At 41.2% G+C, this 14,463-nt stretch overlaps 1 protein-coding gene and 1 long non-coding RNA gene across 2 annotated transcripts; both read right to left on the reverse strand.

Annotated features, from left to right (window-relative positions):
* Nucleotides 1-2,848: 2,848 nt before the first annotated feature.
* On the reverse strand, nucleotides 2,849-5,904 carry LOC126009378 (40S ribosomal protein S9-like). The gene is given in 5 exon segments (XM_049773785.1): nucleotides 2,849-3,043; nucleotides 3,921-3,927; nucleotides 4,036-4,182; nucleotides 4,184-4,244; nucleotides 5,832-5,904. Coding segments are annotated over 5 exon segments (483 nt in total).
* Nucleotides 5,905-10,318: 4,414 nt separating this feature from the next.
* Nucleotides 10,319-14,197, reverse strand: LOC126008824 (uncharacterized). Its single transcript, XR_007495864.1, has 3 exons — nucleotides 14,100-14,197; nucleotides 13,036-13,098; nucleotides 10,319-10,518 (listed from the first exon to the last, which is right to left on the reverse strand). It is a non-coding gene; the product is annotated as an uncharacterized LOC126008824 (long non-coding RNA).
* Between the last annotated feature and the right edge of the window lie 266 nt (nucleotides 14,198-14,463).

Here is a 14,463-nt window from a genome sequence, read left to right on the forward strand (position 1 = left end):
TTTGTTCTGGGGAGAGCTTTCGTGGATTGCCAGTTTCCTCATTTCAGACCAGTCTGTTCTGATTGATAGAATCATTTTGTTTTGTTTTTCTGATTCACTTTTAGCAAAGTGTTTCTAAGAATGTCAGTTTATTCTGTCCTTCTTCTACTTCTTCTTCTTCTTCTTCTTCTTCTTCTTCTTCTTCTTCTTCTTCTTCTTCTTCTTCTTCTTCTTCTTCTTCTTCTTCTTCTTCTTCTTCTTCTTCTTCACACTGGGTGGTGCTCTAGGGTTCCTCCTGGCTATGCATTCAGAAATCGCTCCTGGCAGGCTCTGGAGATCATATGGGATGCCAGGAACAGAACCCAGGTTCGTCTCAGGTCGGCCACATGCAAGGAGAATGTCCTGCTGCTGTGCTATTGCTCCAGCCTGTACTATATCTTTTTTTTTTTTCGTGGAGGGGTGGATTTTGGACCACACACAGTGGCGCTCATGGTTCAGCACCCAGAAATCTCTCCTGGCTGGCTCAGGGAACCATATGAGATGCTAGGAACTAAATCCAGTTCCATCCCAGGTCAGCCACATGCAAGGCAAATGTCCTGCCGCTGTACTATTACTATTGCTATGTCTCTTTAATTGGAACTTGGACTCCTGTATTAATTCCTAGGAGCTTGTTCTTGGGACAATTGCAAAGGGATTCTTTTTCCTCTAGTTCCTGGATTTATGTAGGACTATGATATTTTTTCTTTTATTTTTTTTGGACCACTCCCTGTGACACTCAGTGGTTACTCCTAGCTATGCGCTCAGAAATTGCTCCTGGCTTGGGGGACCATATAGGACACTGGGGATCAAAATGCGGTCCACCCTAGATTAGCACATGCAAGGCAAACACCCTACTGCTTGCACCATTGCTCTAGCCCCTTGTGTTTTGATTTTGCAAAACATAGAAATTTCTTCCTATGGCACATTACTTTTCCTCTTTTTAAAAATTGGTGCTTTAGGGGCAGGTGAGGTGGCGTTAGAGGTAAGGTGTCTGCCTTACAAGCACTAGCCAAGGAAGGACCGCAGTTCAATCCCCCGGCATCCCATATGGTCCCCCCCAGCCAGGGGGCAAGTTCTGAGCACTTAGCCAGGAGTAACTCCTGAGCATCAAACGGGTGTGGCCCCAAAACAAAACAAAACAAAAATAAAAATTGGTGCTTTAACTGCTTTTTCTTAATCAGTTTACATAAACACTTAAAATAATTTAAAGGGTTTTTTTGTTCTCTGTATTTGGAGGGGTGTTGAGCCCCTCTAAGATTCTTTGGTGCTCAGGTCACTCCTCGCACTGCTCAGGCGATCCTACGTGGTGCCAGGGATCACAGTGGGTCAGCCCATGAAGGAAAGCTACTTAACCTTTGCTCTCTCTGGCCCAACTGAAAGTTTTCCTAAAAAAGCATCACATTAGCAAGTCTAGAAGATGCACTAGAAGGTCTCAGCATTTGGGACTCAGAGTTGTCTATTATTTGTCTCACTGTTTTTTTCTCCAGGTGGATATAAACAATGAAGAACCCCAGGGAGTGACGTATGCCCAGGTGAACCTTGCGAGGCTCAGGCAACAAGTAAGCACTTCTCTATCAGGCTAGAGCTTGGTACAAAACTAACAGATGGGTAGAAGGGCTGGCACAAAAGATAAACCAATGGTTAGAGACTTCCAACGTTGTCCCATGTCAGCTACATACCACTATTCCTTCCTCTGTTCCAGGCTGCACCCAAAGACACTCAGGATGTGATCTATGCTCAGTTGAACCACCTTGTCCTCAGGAGGGAGCCAGCAGTTGCTTCCTCACCAGAAGAGCTTCCAGAAAACCACAGTGTCTACGCATCTCTGGCCATTCACTAGCACTTGACCAGAGGAGGCCAGGGGAGAGTGAGCCTATGGACCTTCACACTGCTCAGGGGCCAAAGGCAAGACCATGACAGGACAAACACCCCCAGAACTGAGAACTGTATCTTCAGATATGGGGGGGGGGGTGCTACTACACTAAAACTGCTTCCACAGCCAGCTACCAAATTGCAGATCTTTGGTATTTGGTAACTGAATCCAACTGCAGATTTCACAACTAACTCTGAGGGCCCTAGGAAGCTGCCATCTAGGTATTCTCATGGGGCTGTCAGCAAGGCCAGTCCCGACCCCTTAAAAGATCTAAAATTTGATGGGTTCAAGCTGAGAGTTGAGAGCCCCCACATCTGGCCACAATAGTGGAGGCTGTAGACTCTGAGATTTCCCAAGCCACTCCCTCTTCTGCCTGACATGGCTTCTCATTAGAGGAGGGGAAGCAGGCCCCAGGACTAAGATAATTCTGAGTATCTGAAAACCCCCAAAGCAGATTGGTCCTTGAGCCATATTTGACAGTACTGATGGGGTAGTCAGCACTCAGGCTTGAAGAAAGTAGTACTGACCCGGACCTCCACTGTGCGATACATTGGCTCGGCCACCCACAAGCCCCATCCTGGGCCTAACTAACCCCACCTGCCTTTAGCACTAATCCATAATGCAAACTGACTTGATGCCACTCATTGTGCTTCAAGATTTGCTAACACACAATGAAATCACTTTACCAGACAAGTGATGGGACCTCATCTCTGTGGGATACTCCCAACTCTTCCCCATCTCACCCTTACTTCCACAAAGAAATGTGCCTTTTCCTCCCTATGCCTAGAAATGACCCTCCCATCTCAGATGACTTACACAGTCAAGATGCTTGTGCCCTGATTGTTGGTCTGTGCAGCAGCTCAAAGGGGGTAGTGGAGAAAATGAACATCAGAAGAAACAATTCCAAAGTGTTGGTCTTTTTTATTTTCTGGATGGAAACTAGACACTCTCCGCCAGTCAGGAGGCAGTGAGGGACAGGGGCTTAATTTCCTCCTTGTCATCGCCAATGCAAGCCCCTTTCTGGCCCTTTTTGGTGTTCTTCCTCTTCACACAGCCCAGGTGTCCACCCACCCTCCTGTATGGGGAGCAGAGAGAAAAGTCTATGTGCTTCTGCAAGTCTAGGCAGACAATGAAGGAGGGGATGTTCACCATCTACTTGTGGACCATGGGGGGACAGCAGAGAAAGGGTGAGGACCTCACAAGACCCCCGTCTTTCCTATTCTCTGCTGTTGCTGCCTGGCAGGCTTGAAGGCCTGAGAAGGGAAGAACAGGTGCCAATGGTAGCACAGGGGGTAGGGTAGGGCATCTGCCTTGTATTTAGCCAACCCAGGTTTCATCCCCAGCATCCTATATAGTCCCCCTGAGACAGCCAGGAATAATTTCTAAGTGCAAAGCCAGGAGTAACACTTTGTCCCATTGGACTGGCCCCCAAAAAACTTCAAAAGGGGAGGACAGCCAGAAATAAAACAAAGTGTGGTGCTGGCCATGAAATTTTGGAGGCCAGATTTTTTTATGCTAATGACACCAGAATGACATACAGGTCCATAGTCTCAGAAGTAGCATCCAAGATCAAGTTGGCTGAAATCAGCTCAAGAAAGGCTATTGACTGCCTGCACGTAAATTCCCAGAGTTGGTGAAGGGCAAAGGCAGGAACTCAGTTTGCTGTGTTCCACTCACTACTGCAGCTCCAGGTATCAGAGCCCAGTTCACAGGAAAGGCCCAAAGGCAACCAAGCCCCACTTGGCTAGGCCCGCAGCACAGCAGCAGAGCCAATGTGACCTGCTGTCCATTGGGTGACAAGAGGTCTACGTGTCACCAGGACACAAGCAGAGCCACACAACCCCACCACGAAAGTGAGGTTTCGACTAACCAGCACATCGAGAGCTGATTACTTGTCCTGCTGCCCTCATGCTGGTAAAAGCCTATGCAAGGTGTATGGCTCAGGCCACAGTGACCCTTCTGCTAGGCTACAGCAGAATGGGAGGTGTGATGCTGCCCCAACTCTCCACAAACAGTTTTATTCGTTAACCTGTACCCTCAAGAGCTCAAACCTTTCAACTCCAAGGGCTGTGTGAGAGAGACAGTCACTTAGTGAGGCCAGGCTCCAAGCAGACACAGTTGGAGGAGCTCTGAGAAGCCCCTACCTATACCTGATGTGGCGCTGGCAGATGAGCACACGAGCAGGGTGGATGGACTTGGCCAAGCCCAGCTTGAAGACCTGCGTCTGCAGGTGCCACTCCAAGAAATCCTCAATCTTGAGGCCCAAAATGTAATCAGCTTCATCTTGTCCTGTCCAGCATGCCAATGCAGACCAGCTGCCACAACAGGGGCACACTGCCAAGAGGGGCACACTCTGACCTCAGTCAAACTCAAGTTGTGAGACCCAACAGGGTAAAACAGTATTGAGAGCCAGGGCATTTGTGCACTAGGTAGGACACTTGGGTTGTATGCAGTGAACCTGGGATTGTGCAGATCATTTCAGGCACCCTGGGCAAACAGAGTATGAGATCTGTCAGGTATGGCCCAAACCCTCGCCCCATGCACTAAAAAGCTCAAATCTAAAGATTTCAAAACGAGTGAAGCAGGGAAGGTGCCTGCCTTGTATGTGGCCAACCAGGTTCCATCGCTGGTATTCCTTATGATCCCAAGAGTTTACTAAGAATGGTCTCCACACCAAATAAACACCAAATTAAAATGATTTCCAAAACAATTTTCAATTTAGTGATACATTGTCTGATCTAGATATTAAAGGACAGTCTTACTGGCTGACATTTTGTACTGTGCAATCAGAGTGTATGTAGACCTGCTGTCCATTGGGTGACAAGAGGTCTACGTGTCACCAGGACACAAGCAGAGCCACACACCCCCACCACGAAAGTAAGGTTTCGACTAACCAGCACATCGAGAGCTGATTACTTGTCCTGCAGCCCGGGCTGCTAGTATAAGTGGTCCCCTCTGTGTGTAGCCTCCCTTTTAAGTCTTCCAGGAGCAGTCACCAGAACAGCAGTCCTTGGAACCCAGTATGCAGCCATTGCAGCAATGTGATAAAAAATTGATAAAGATTTGAATGAAATTGGCAACTCTATCACATACCTGTAGATTTTCCTATGCTCCTTGGCTGAAGTAGTGTTGCAAAATTGACAAGGCCTGGATAGACTATTCTGAAAGACGGTGGCCTTTGTGCTGCCCTAGGTGAAGAGTGCTGTATCAATACTGACCACACTGGACTCGTGGAGGTCTTTATTAAAAAATATCAGGTGAAAATTAACAAAAAAAGGAGAGTGGAAGGTGAGATTGTCTTGGTATCAAAATTGGTTTAATTGATCTCCTTGGCTTACTACCCTTGTTTTATCTGCTTTGGCAGGACCATTACTTTTTTTATTTATATTATTTTTGGACCTTGCATTTTGAATAGTCTGGTGGCCATGATTAAGAGCTTTTTTCACAAGGTTGCAATACTTGCTAATGTAGTAAAAGATTTAACAGTACAAACTGGAAACAGAGAGGCTACAGCATATGTTATGTTAGCAGAAACCCATGACCTAAAGGCTGGTTTGGTAGTCAATGACAGGTAAGATTCTGGAAAATCCTTTAGGTGTCACCAGGACAACCTAAGCCAAGCACAAACCCCATAGGTCCCCAGACCCTCCTTATAACTCACTTGGTTCTTATAAAGTAAAAAGATAGAGATGTGGGGAAAGAGGCTGGGAAATAAGGGGATTTCTGCAGCTGGCCTTGAATATAAAAGGAAGTTTTTGTTTAGAGACTTGTGTCCCTGTTTTTATGAGTGCGGGATGAGCTAAGGAGAAAGACATTCAGGTCAAACAATCTGTCCTTACAAACTGTCTAGGCTAATAGTGCCATAGCATTGTAACCGCTATCTTTACATACATCCTGATTTAATGATGTCATGGGCATTGTAACCAGCATGAGTGCATACCGTCTGAATTAAGGATGGCATGTTCCTTGCGACTGTTGTCTTCACACACCATCTTGTTGCTGTAATCACACATTCTGCTTCCTGCCTAAAGTTTGCCCTTAAAAGCCTTGTCCCTACCTTCAATAAACAAAGTCTATTTCTCTAACAATGCATTCCTGTGAGTGGTCTATGGCTCATAGACTTCCCTACTTCTTACAGTCCAGCCTCAAAGGCTACAGGCTGGAAGAGACCCTTACCCATCCTTGCATAGGTCTCGTCGGGAGGCCTGATGCCAGAGCAGGACAACAAAATACATTTCAAGTACGTTTTCTTGTCCTGTATTTAAGAAATATATCATGGAATTCTACTTAGCTATAAGAAAAGAGGAAATCTTGACTTTTACTGCAACCTGGATGAATCTAGTAGGTATCATGTTTAAGTGACATAAAATGGAGGAAAAATATCAGATTAGTTCACATATCATATAAGGTGGTAAAAGAAACAAAGCAAAGAAATAGAAAGCATCAAATGATAACAAACTCTTGGGCTTTGACTACAGAAGAAAAAGACCAAGTTATTGATGGAGGGTTTTTTGGGTAGGAGGACACATGGGAGATTAGAAGTGACAGTGATGGAGGAACTTGGGTATTTACTTGCTGGTGTAGAAGTGGTAGCCATGTTATCTCCAATATAATGATTAAAAAAGCCAACAAATCCTCCTACTTACTAAGAATTTATGCTATATTCCCACAAAGCTCTTTCTTGGTACCATTTTTTTTTGTATTTATAGGGAATTATCTAAGAAAGGTTTCTCTCATTTCGCATCATTTTAAACAAAAACATGGGGTTAATTTTCACCCAAACCTCCATTCAACTTCCTTGTTTGCTATACTGGTTGTTGTATTTTGAAAGAATTTCTCACTGCTCTCCCCTCCATGCCATTCAAAGTCTTCTGGTGTCCAGTTTCTGGTACTTGTGGTACTCAGTTTCATTAGCCTTGAAGTGGATTGTGCACTAGGTTTGCATCAGATTTTTCAGGGCTGAATCTCGTGCCACATCTCGGCTGATTCAGGTTCTTTGGTGCCATCCACTTACAGCCGTTGGCGCTGGAGTCTGCTGGGTCTTGGAAATGTCCTTGTGACATTGTTGTTTGTGACCAGGAAGCGATCTTTAGACACCTTCAGTTGCAGTTCATCAGTCACACACAGACCTACAAGAGATGCCAGTGCATGAGGTGAGTTGGGGCCCCAGAGTGCATTTATCTCTCAGAACAGTTGGATTGGCTTCAGAAAAAGAAGATTCTTAGATCAATTGTCCTTTCCCTTTCCCCTTTATCTACCATTTCCTTCAGATGAATCCCACTGAAGTAAAAAAGGTTTGATGAAAATCAAAATTTGAAATCATTACTCATAAAATTATGGCTTGGAAAGTGTATTGGGGCCAGAGAGATAGTCCAGGAGGTAAAGCTCTTCAATCCCACCACCATTTATGCTTCTGTTAGCACCTCCATGAGTGACCCCTGAAAACAGAGCCAGGAATATGTTACGAATATGTTATGAATATATAGGCTATGGCCCAATACTTAAAAATATTTAATTATCTGAATATTTCAAAGATAAAAATATTTTATTTTTAAATGCTGGGTTATAATGAATTTTTTATAAATATATATATATATAGTCAATGAAATTATAAATGTATTTCTATAAAGAAATAATTCCCTAATTTGTTGAATCATATTGATTGCTTACCTTTATCTGAAATGCTAACAGCTTGAATTCCCCAGGTAGTTAAAGAATCAGGTAATGTCAAATTCACCTGATACCTAAAACAGAAACATTTTGCAACTGAGTCAAATTTACCTGGAGCCAACTAAATAGTAACTTCTGTGAAATAGAATGTTTGTGTTTTCCCCATGGGCTCCTGAGCCAAAGAAATAGCAAACACATTTAAATCAATGTTCACAGGGATGAGTTTAAGGACCAAATAAAGAACAACAGAGTCTATGGTATTCAAAATAATTTCCTCTATATGCATTAGTTTGAATTATATTAAACTACTATTTGCTTGGATGAAGAATGTTTCAGTATAGACAGATATTCATGGTTTACCTTAGACTGTGTCCTAATGAAAAATCAGAGTGAAAGCTAAATCCCTCGGTGCTTATTTGGAGAAGAAATATTACAGAGATGTTTAGGTACGTGGGTGGATGAATGGAGGCCCCATGGGGACTAGTGAGATAGCTTTAAGTGTTGGGGCACATACTTTGCATGTAAAATGGCTTTATTTTATAATAATTATTATGTTTTCACTTAATTCTGATATATATAAAAATAACATGTTCTGCAACCAAATTATTCTGCTTCAATTGTCAGTTCTAACCTTAATTATTAAGGAAACGATTAGGAGTGTAGGGGAACATTGATTATCATTTTAATTTTTTAATATCTTCTAGGTAAATAAAGATAAAATCTTACAATACCTTTTGGAAACATGATACACTTTCCATAACCAGTTTTCTGAACGTCTGTAGGATTCCAAACGTGGAGTTTCTAATATAAATTAGAAATATAAAAATACAAAGTGAATATAAAGCATGTAATAGATTAAGATGTTATGGATAACTTTAAACTAAAAATGTAAGAATCTATTAATACATATAAGTTATGTGAATACAAAATTAAAAAATAAAATGATTGGGGCTGAAGCAGGGTGCAGTGGTAGGACACTTGTCTTGCACATGGCTGATCTAGTATGGACCAAGTTCGATTGCCCAGCATCCCATATGGTCCCCAAGCCAGGAGTGATTTCTGAGCACATAGCCAGGAGTAACCCCTGAGTGTCACCAGGTGTGACCAAAAACAAACAAAATAAAATAATTAAGTTACATGTCTAAAAAATAAAAATCTGTATATTAAGCACGATTCAGAATGGTAATATAGGTATGAAACAAAATATGTAAAAATATAGATTCAAGAATAGATAGAAACTTTTTCTTGTTTTTGGGCCACCTTGTGCTGCTCATGGGTTACTCCTGTTTCTGTGCTCAAAAATTGCTCCTGGCAGGTGTGGGGGGACCACATGAGATGCTGGGGATTAAACCTGGGTCCATCCTGATTTGGCTATGTGTAAAGCAAATGCCCTATCACTGTGCTATCACTCTGGCCCCAGAAATTTTTATATCGTTAAAAATTTTTGGAATATTAACTTTATAAGTAATGAAAATAACTTGTAAAAAAGTGTGAATAGGTCAGATATTTTTGTTCTATTTTCACACTCTTCTATATAGAATTTATTTTATAACAAAAACAGTCACATATTTTTGATGAAAGGATAAAGAATAACAATTAAATGAAATACATATGTAAGGGTAGATATAAGAAAACGAAGAAATATGCTTAAGATGCCCAATTTAGACAATACAACGCAATACAATAACAATACAACAACAGACCACTGAAGGCTGGAGCAGGTAGAGCACTGGCTTTCTATGTGGCCAACTTAGGTTCACCTCTAGATATTCAATATGATCCTCAGCCCACCAGGAGTGATCTCTTATTTATTTGGTTTTTGGGCCACACTTGACAGTGCCCACGTTTTACTCCTAGTTCCATGCTCAGAAATTTCTCATGGCAGTGCTCAGGGGACCAGATAGAATGCCAGGATTGCAATCAGGTTGACTTCATGCGCAGCACACACTCTACCCACTGTAATATTGCTCTGGTCCCAGGAGTGGTCTCTGAATACAGAGCCCAGGGTAGTCTCTGAGCACACCAGGTGTGGCTCAAAAACCAAAAAGAAAAAAAAAATCAATTAGTTCTTGAGCTTTTTCTTTTAAAGAAAAGCATGATTGACAAGCTCTTAGCTAAACCACTGAAGGTGAAAAAAGGATAAAATAATCCCCTAAAAATAGAATCAGAAATAGGGGCCAGAGAGATAGCATGGAGGTAAGGCATTTGTCTTTTATGCAGAAGGTCATCGGTTTGAATCCCAGCATCCATATGGTCCCTGTGCCTGCCAGGAGCAATTTCTGAGCATGGAGCCAGGAGTAACTCCTGAGCACTGCCGGGTGTGACTCACAAAAAAAAAAACAAAAACAAAACAAACAAACAAAAAATAGAATCAGAAATAAAAGTGGATACCATGCACTAGAGGACAGAAAAATACAAAGGATCCTACTACTACTAAAACAATTACATCAGCAAGATATAGAACCTAGAAGAAAATGGTCTAAGAGTTAACCTCTTAAGACTGGGTAAGAAAGAAAAGACATCTGAGCATATTAAATACATAGTAAGTTAATGGTAAAACTAGGACTTAATGCTGTACAAATTGTATGTACTGTCTACTCTCTCTTGCCACTGCCTACTTTGCCTTTTGGAGTGGAATTGCAAGAGATTATGTTCTGTCTTTTCCTGTATTCAACCAAATTTGAAAGAACTTCATTCTATTCAACCAGACTCTGCTAGCAACGTCTTCCTGCCTGACAATTTTGTATACATACCAGGATATCTTCCTAGTGTTGTTTGTGAGTGGCTGATTTTCCCCCGCAGTTCATTTGCCAAGTCACAACATATAGAAAAAGCATTCGAACAACTGGGGCCAATCCTAATCCTAACCCGTTCAGCTCTTTCCCAGCAGCTCTCCTCTGTTTCAAGGGCTCCATCCAGGCAGCATTTTTGTAATCTCTTGTATTTGAATGTAGATGCTGAGATGAAAATACAATTAGTTTCAGTCAATATTCAAAGCCCTGAGACTTGGGTTAACTCGTCTGGTCCAGCTTCCTCCCTTGTACCATCCCCACACCTTTAACCTTCCACCTGTCACATTTCTTCTTGTATTAAAGATGACCAACCCCAGCTGAAATAGCTTCTTGGGAGAATTTCTTCTTTACAAGGCAATTGTTCTATTTCACAGAGCTTCAATTTCTGAAAAACGCTTCTTGATTTCTGAACTCACATCTAATTCAAATTAGTAGTATCCCTGGAGCAAGTTTATTTGTGCAGGAAAGTCTCATTCTCAACTGGTAGCTATTTGAAGACAGTCATAATGACAGATTAAATCTCACTCTTTTTTTTGCTATACATCATTATTCTATACATCATTATTAAAACATTTTTATTTGAAGTTGTTTGTAGGGAATAAGACTGGTTTCAAAAGCCTCAAACAGTCCTTCAACCCCGTGCACTGCCTTAGCAGAGGCAGGAAAGCTTCAGCCAGTCCTGAGCTTAAGTGGTTCCACAGAGAGCAAGTGTATTCATTGAGGTTGCCTGGTCTGATTCAGGCTTACAGCGTTGGAGGTATGATGAAGGGAAAGCCTCTCCATCCCAGAAGAGAAGCTCTGACACTGGTTGCTCTCCCTGCGCTTCTGATTCTTCAAACTTGACGGGATGGAGAAATTTTTCAAGAATCACTTCCCTATCATAAATTGATAACAATTCTTTAGTTTGTTTGTTTGTACAGACCGCACCTGGCAGTGTTCAGGGGTTACTCTTGGCTCTGCACTCAGAAATTACTCCTTTTGGCTCTGAAGGAAACATTTGGGAAGCTAGAACTCAAACCTGGGTTGGCTGCATACAAAGCAAGTACCCTAATTGCAGTATTAATGCTCTGACCCCTAATTGTTTTGAATTTTTTCAATGTCATAGTTTACATTTGGGAAGAAAATTATAAAGAATAAAAACATTCCTTCTGACCTAAATTCCACCTGAGCTAAGGGTTTAACTTGTATGACCTCACTTAAGTCTTCAAACCTTGCAAAAAAAGAGGAAAATTGTTTTCTTTTGGCAGAAAAAACTGAGGCTCAGAGAGGTTATGTAAAGTGGTAAAGGCCATATAACAAAAACTGAAGGCAACATTCAATAAGAAACACAGCTTTTTGTTTGTATATGATCCCTTCTAAGAGTACACATGTCAGAGACCTGGTTCTTTCACATCAAGAATTTGTAAATAAGTGTGGGTTTATTTAGCTGGGCACCCAAGTGTCACACCATAATGAAGAATTTCAATATTTCTAGAGGAGGCTCATCAGAAGACCTGCTAAGATGTTATCTCCTTAGTCTGAGTTGCTGATTTGAAAACTCCCAAGGAATATTTCACTAGTAGGCCAGCTAGGAAGTTTTTCCCCCCAGTGTACATGGCTGAACAAAATTCCTGAGAAATATCTTACAATGAGATTTGTGTTATGGTACTGACATTCTGCCTCCTTTATACAAACATTTAATTGGCCAATTGGTGATTCTCCCTTCTTCTGAATGTATATAGTAACACTTTTAACTTCTTAACATAGGAAATTTTACAGGCAAATATAGCCTTGATTAAATTTCTTTTTACTTGGAAAATTCAGCACCAAAAATGTTTCTTTCCTTTTGTAATTGATATGTTATAGCATTTACTAGCAGAAAAAAATTGCTTTTCTTTAGGAACTTCCCCTAGACATTTTGAATACGTGCTAACTATTTTACATTCCAAAAATGGTTTGGCTGGTATAACATTGGGCTATTGAACGTTACCAGGTATAAATTCTGCATCCCTTCATATAATTTTTTATTGCCCCTTCCAAAAACCAGATCTTAGGAATTTAGTTATTTGTTATAAGCCCCTAGATATAGAAACCTGTTCCCTCTGGAAAAGGAAGCTTTATAAGGAAATTGGCTTCTTGCTAATCCTTTAATTTCCATCAGTAGGACATCTAGGGCCTGGCCAGAGAGGAACTACTTTGAGATGCTAAAACTTACCTTCCTTTTATCCTCTGGGCTCCTACTTAAAATGTATCTATTCAAAGGTCTGTAAACCACCTAGGGCCATGTGAATTGTTTTAAAGATCAAACAGTGCACACTGATAAATTTCTGTTAATAAGAGATATGTTGTACTTTGCAAAGAAACAAAATGTGGGCATTCTTTTCTGTGACTTGCTCTATACTCCACAAAACACCCTAGTTTGGACATTAAACTTAGAATGCTGTTCTCCCACATAAATTTGTATGGTCTCTCATTTATTCATATTTTGCCACACCGTGCATCCACTCTCCTAGAGAGGACTCAAAGAAGTCCTCCAACAGAATCGAACCAAAAGATAGCTGGTGACACCTGAGTGCATGGAGAGTCAAAAGCAGAACCCACAAATCTTTTCCATCTACTTTACAACGATTAGTGGAGAGAAAATGTCACATGTGTTGGTCTAAGACATCATAACTTAGGAAAAGAAAATGAAAGTTGGTATACCTCTTTCTTGTATTTCCTCTTTCAAGTCTCGTTTTGATCTGGGAATTTTTATGTAAGATCCAGCTATTTAAAAAAGAGATCATAACTTAGTATAAGAACTTTTACATAAACACTTTAAATGACCATATATTTGGAGCAGCGGGGGATTATCATAGGGTCGGTGGTTCTGTTTTGTGACACAGCCCCTGAGATAGATTTCCAGCAGCACCTGGCTCTTCTGACCACTACCTGGTTCACTCTGGAGGCCTCCAACCAACTCAATTGATTTAAATCTGTGTCAAGCATGACAAGCATATGTGACAGCCTTGGAAGTATCTTCTTTATCCCTGTGTATTAGTTTTGTTTATGACAAGTAAAAAAATAAAAAATAAGTTAATAAATAAGTCCTACTCCTGACCCAAGTTGATGTAAATTTTGATTATTTTATTTGCCTCTGTGTTGTCATAAATAATATGAGGTAAATTTGTAAATGGTAAATGGATGTAGGCCATGGTGGTGGGGTAGGAAATTGGGGTAAAGGGAAACTGGTAAAGGGAAGGTCACACTAGTGGTGGGATTGGTATTTGAAAATTTAATACATGAAATGACTGTACTATAAACAAGTTGGTAAATGTCAGTGTTATAATTAAAAAAAGACCTAATAAAGTCACATTGTGCTCAAACCTGCATTTGAAGAAATAATGTATGTCAGGAAAATCTGTGTATTTCCTTAAATATCAGACTAGAGATTCAAAAATAGTTTAGGGGGACAAAAGAATATATCTTGCATACACAGAGCCCCAAGTTCCAATGTGATTCGAAGCAAAGCATATACTGTCATATACCCTGGCACCACTGGACCACAGCCCAGGAGGCCCCCTCTGCACTGCCTGATGTATCCTACTGATCTCATGTATCACCAGCTACAACCTACATGGTCCACAGCACCACCAGAATCTACCATTGAATCATTAGATCAGTTGGTAAAGTCTTGAAATGATTGGTCCTGGATCTCTTTATCATTTTTGGGGAACTTCCCTCCATACAAAACACCCTTCAGGTTCATAGAAAGCTGAGTGAGTTACCGTCTTGTGGGGAGTTCTCTGCAGGCACATTGGTAAGAACAGTGAGTCCCGTGGAGGAGAGCCCTTCAGCATTATTTCTGCCATCACCTTCTCCACAGTCCTGGTCGCGTTTCCGTGCGGACTGAAGTATCTGTTCAAAGAAGAAATCATGTCACACCCAACTGCCCAAGATTCAACACTCAATGGCTATATGGGGAATACCTAGATTGTTAAATGTGTAAAATTATGTTCTCCAATGAAATATTATCCAATTATCTTCCTAATCTTCTCATCATAGATAAAACTTTACTCCCCAAACCAATGTGATTCTTAAAAGTCACTGAAAACCAGTCCTGCGATGTGTCTTATTGAATAATTAATCTTT

The sequence above is a fragment of the Suncus etruscus genome, chromosome 5, assembly GCF_024139225.1.
Source record: "Suncus etruscus isolate mSunEtr1 chromosome 5, mSunEtr1.pri.cur, whole genome shotgun sequence".
In the NCBI taxonomy this organism is placed as follows: domain Eukaryota; kingdom Metazoa; phylum Chordata; class Mammalia; order Eulipotyphla; family Soricidae; genus Suncus; species Suncus etruscus.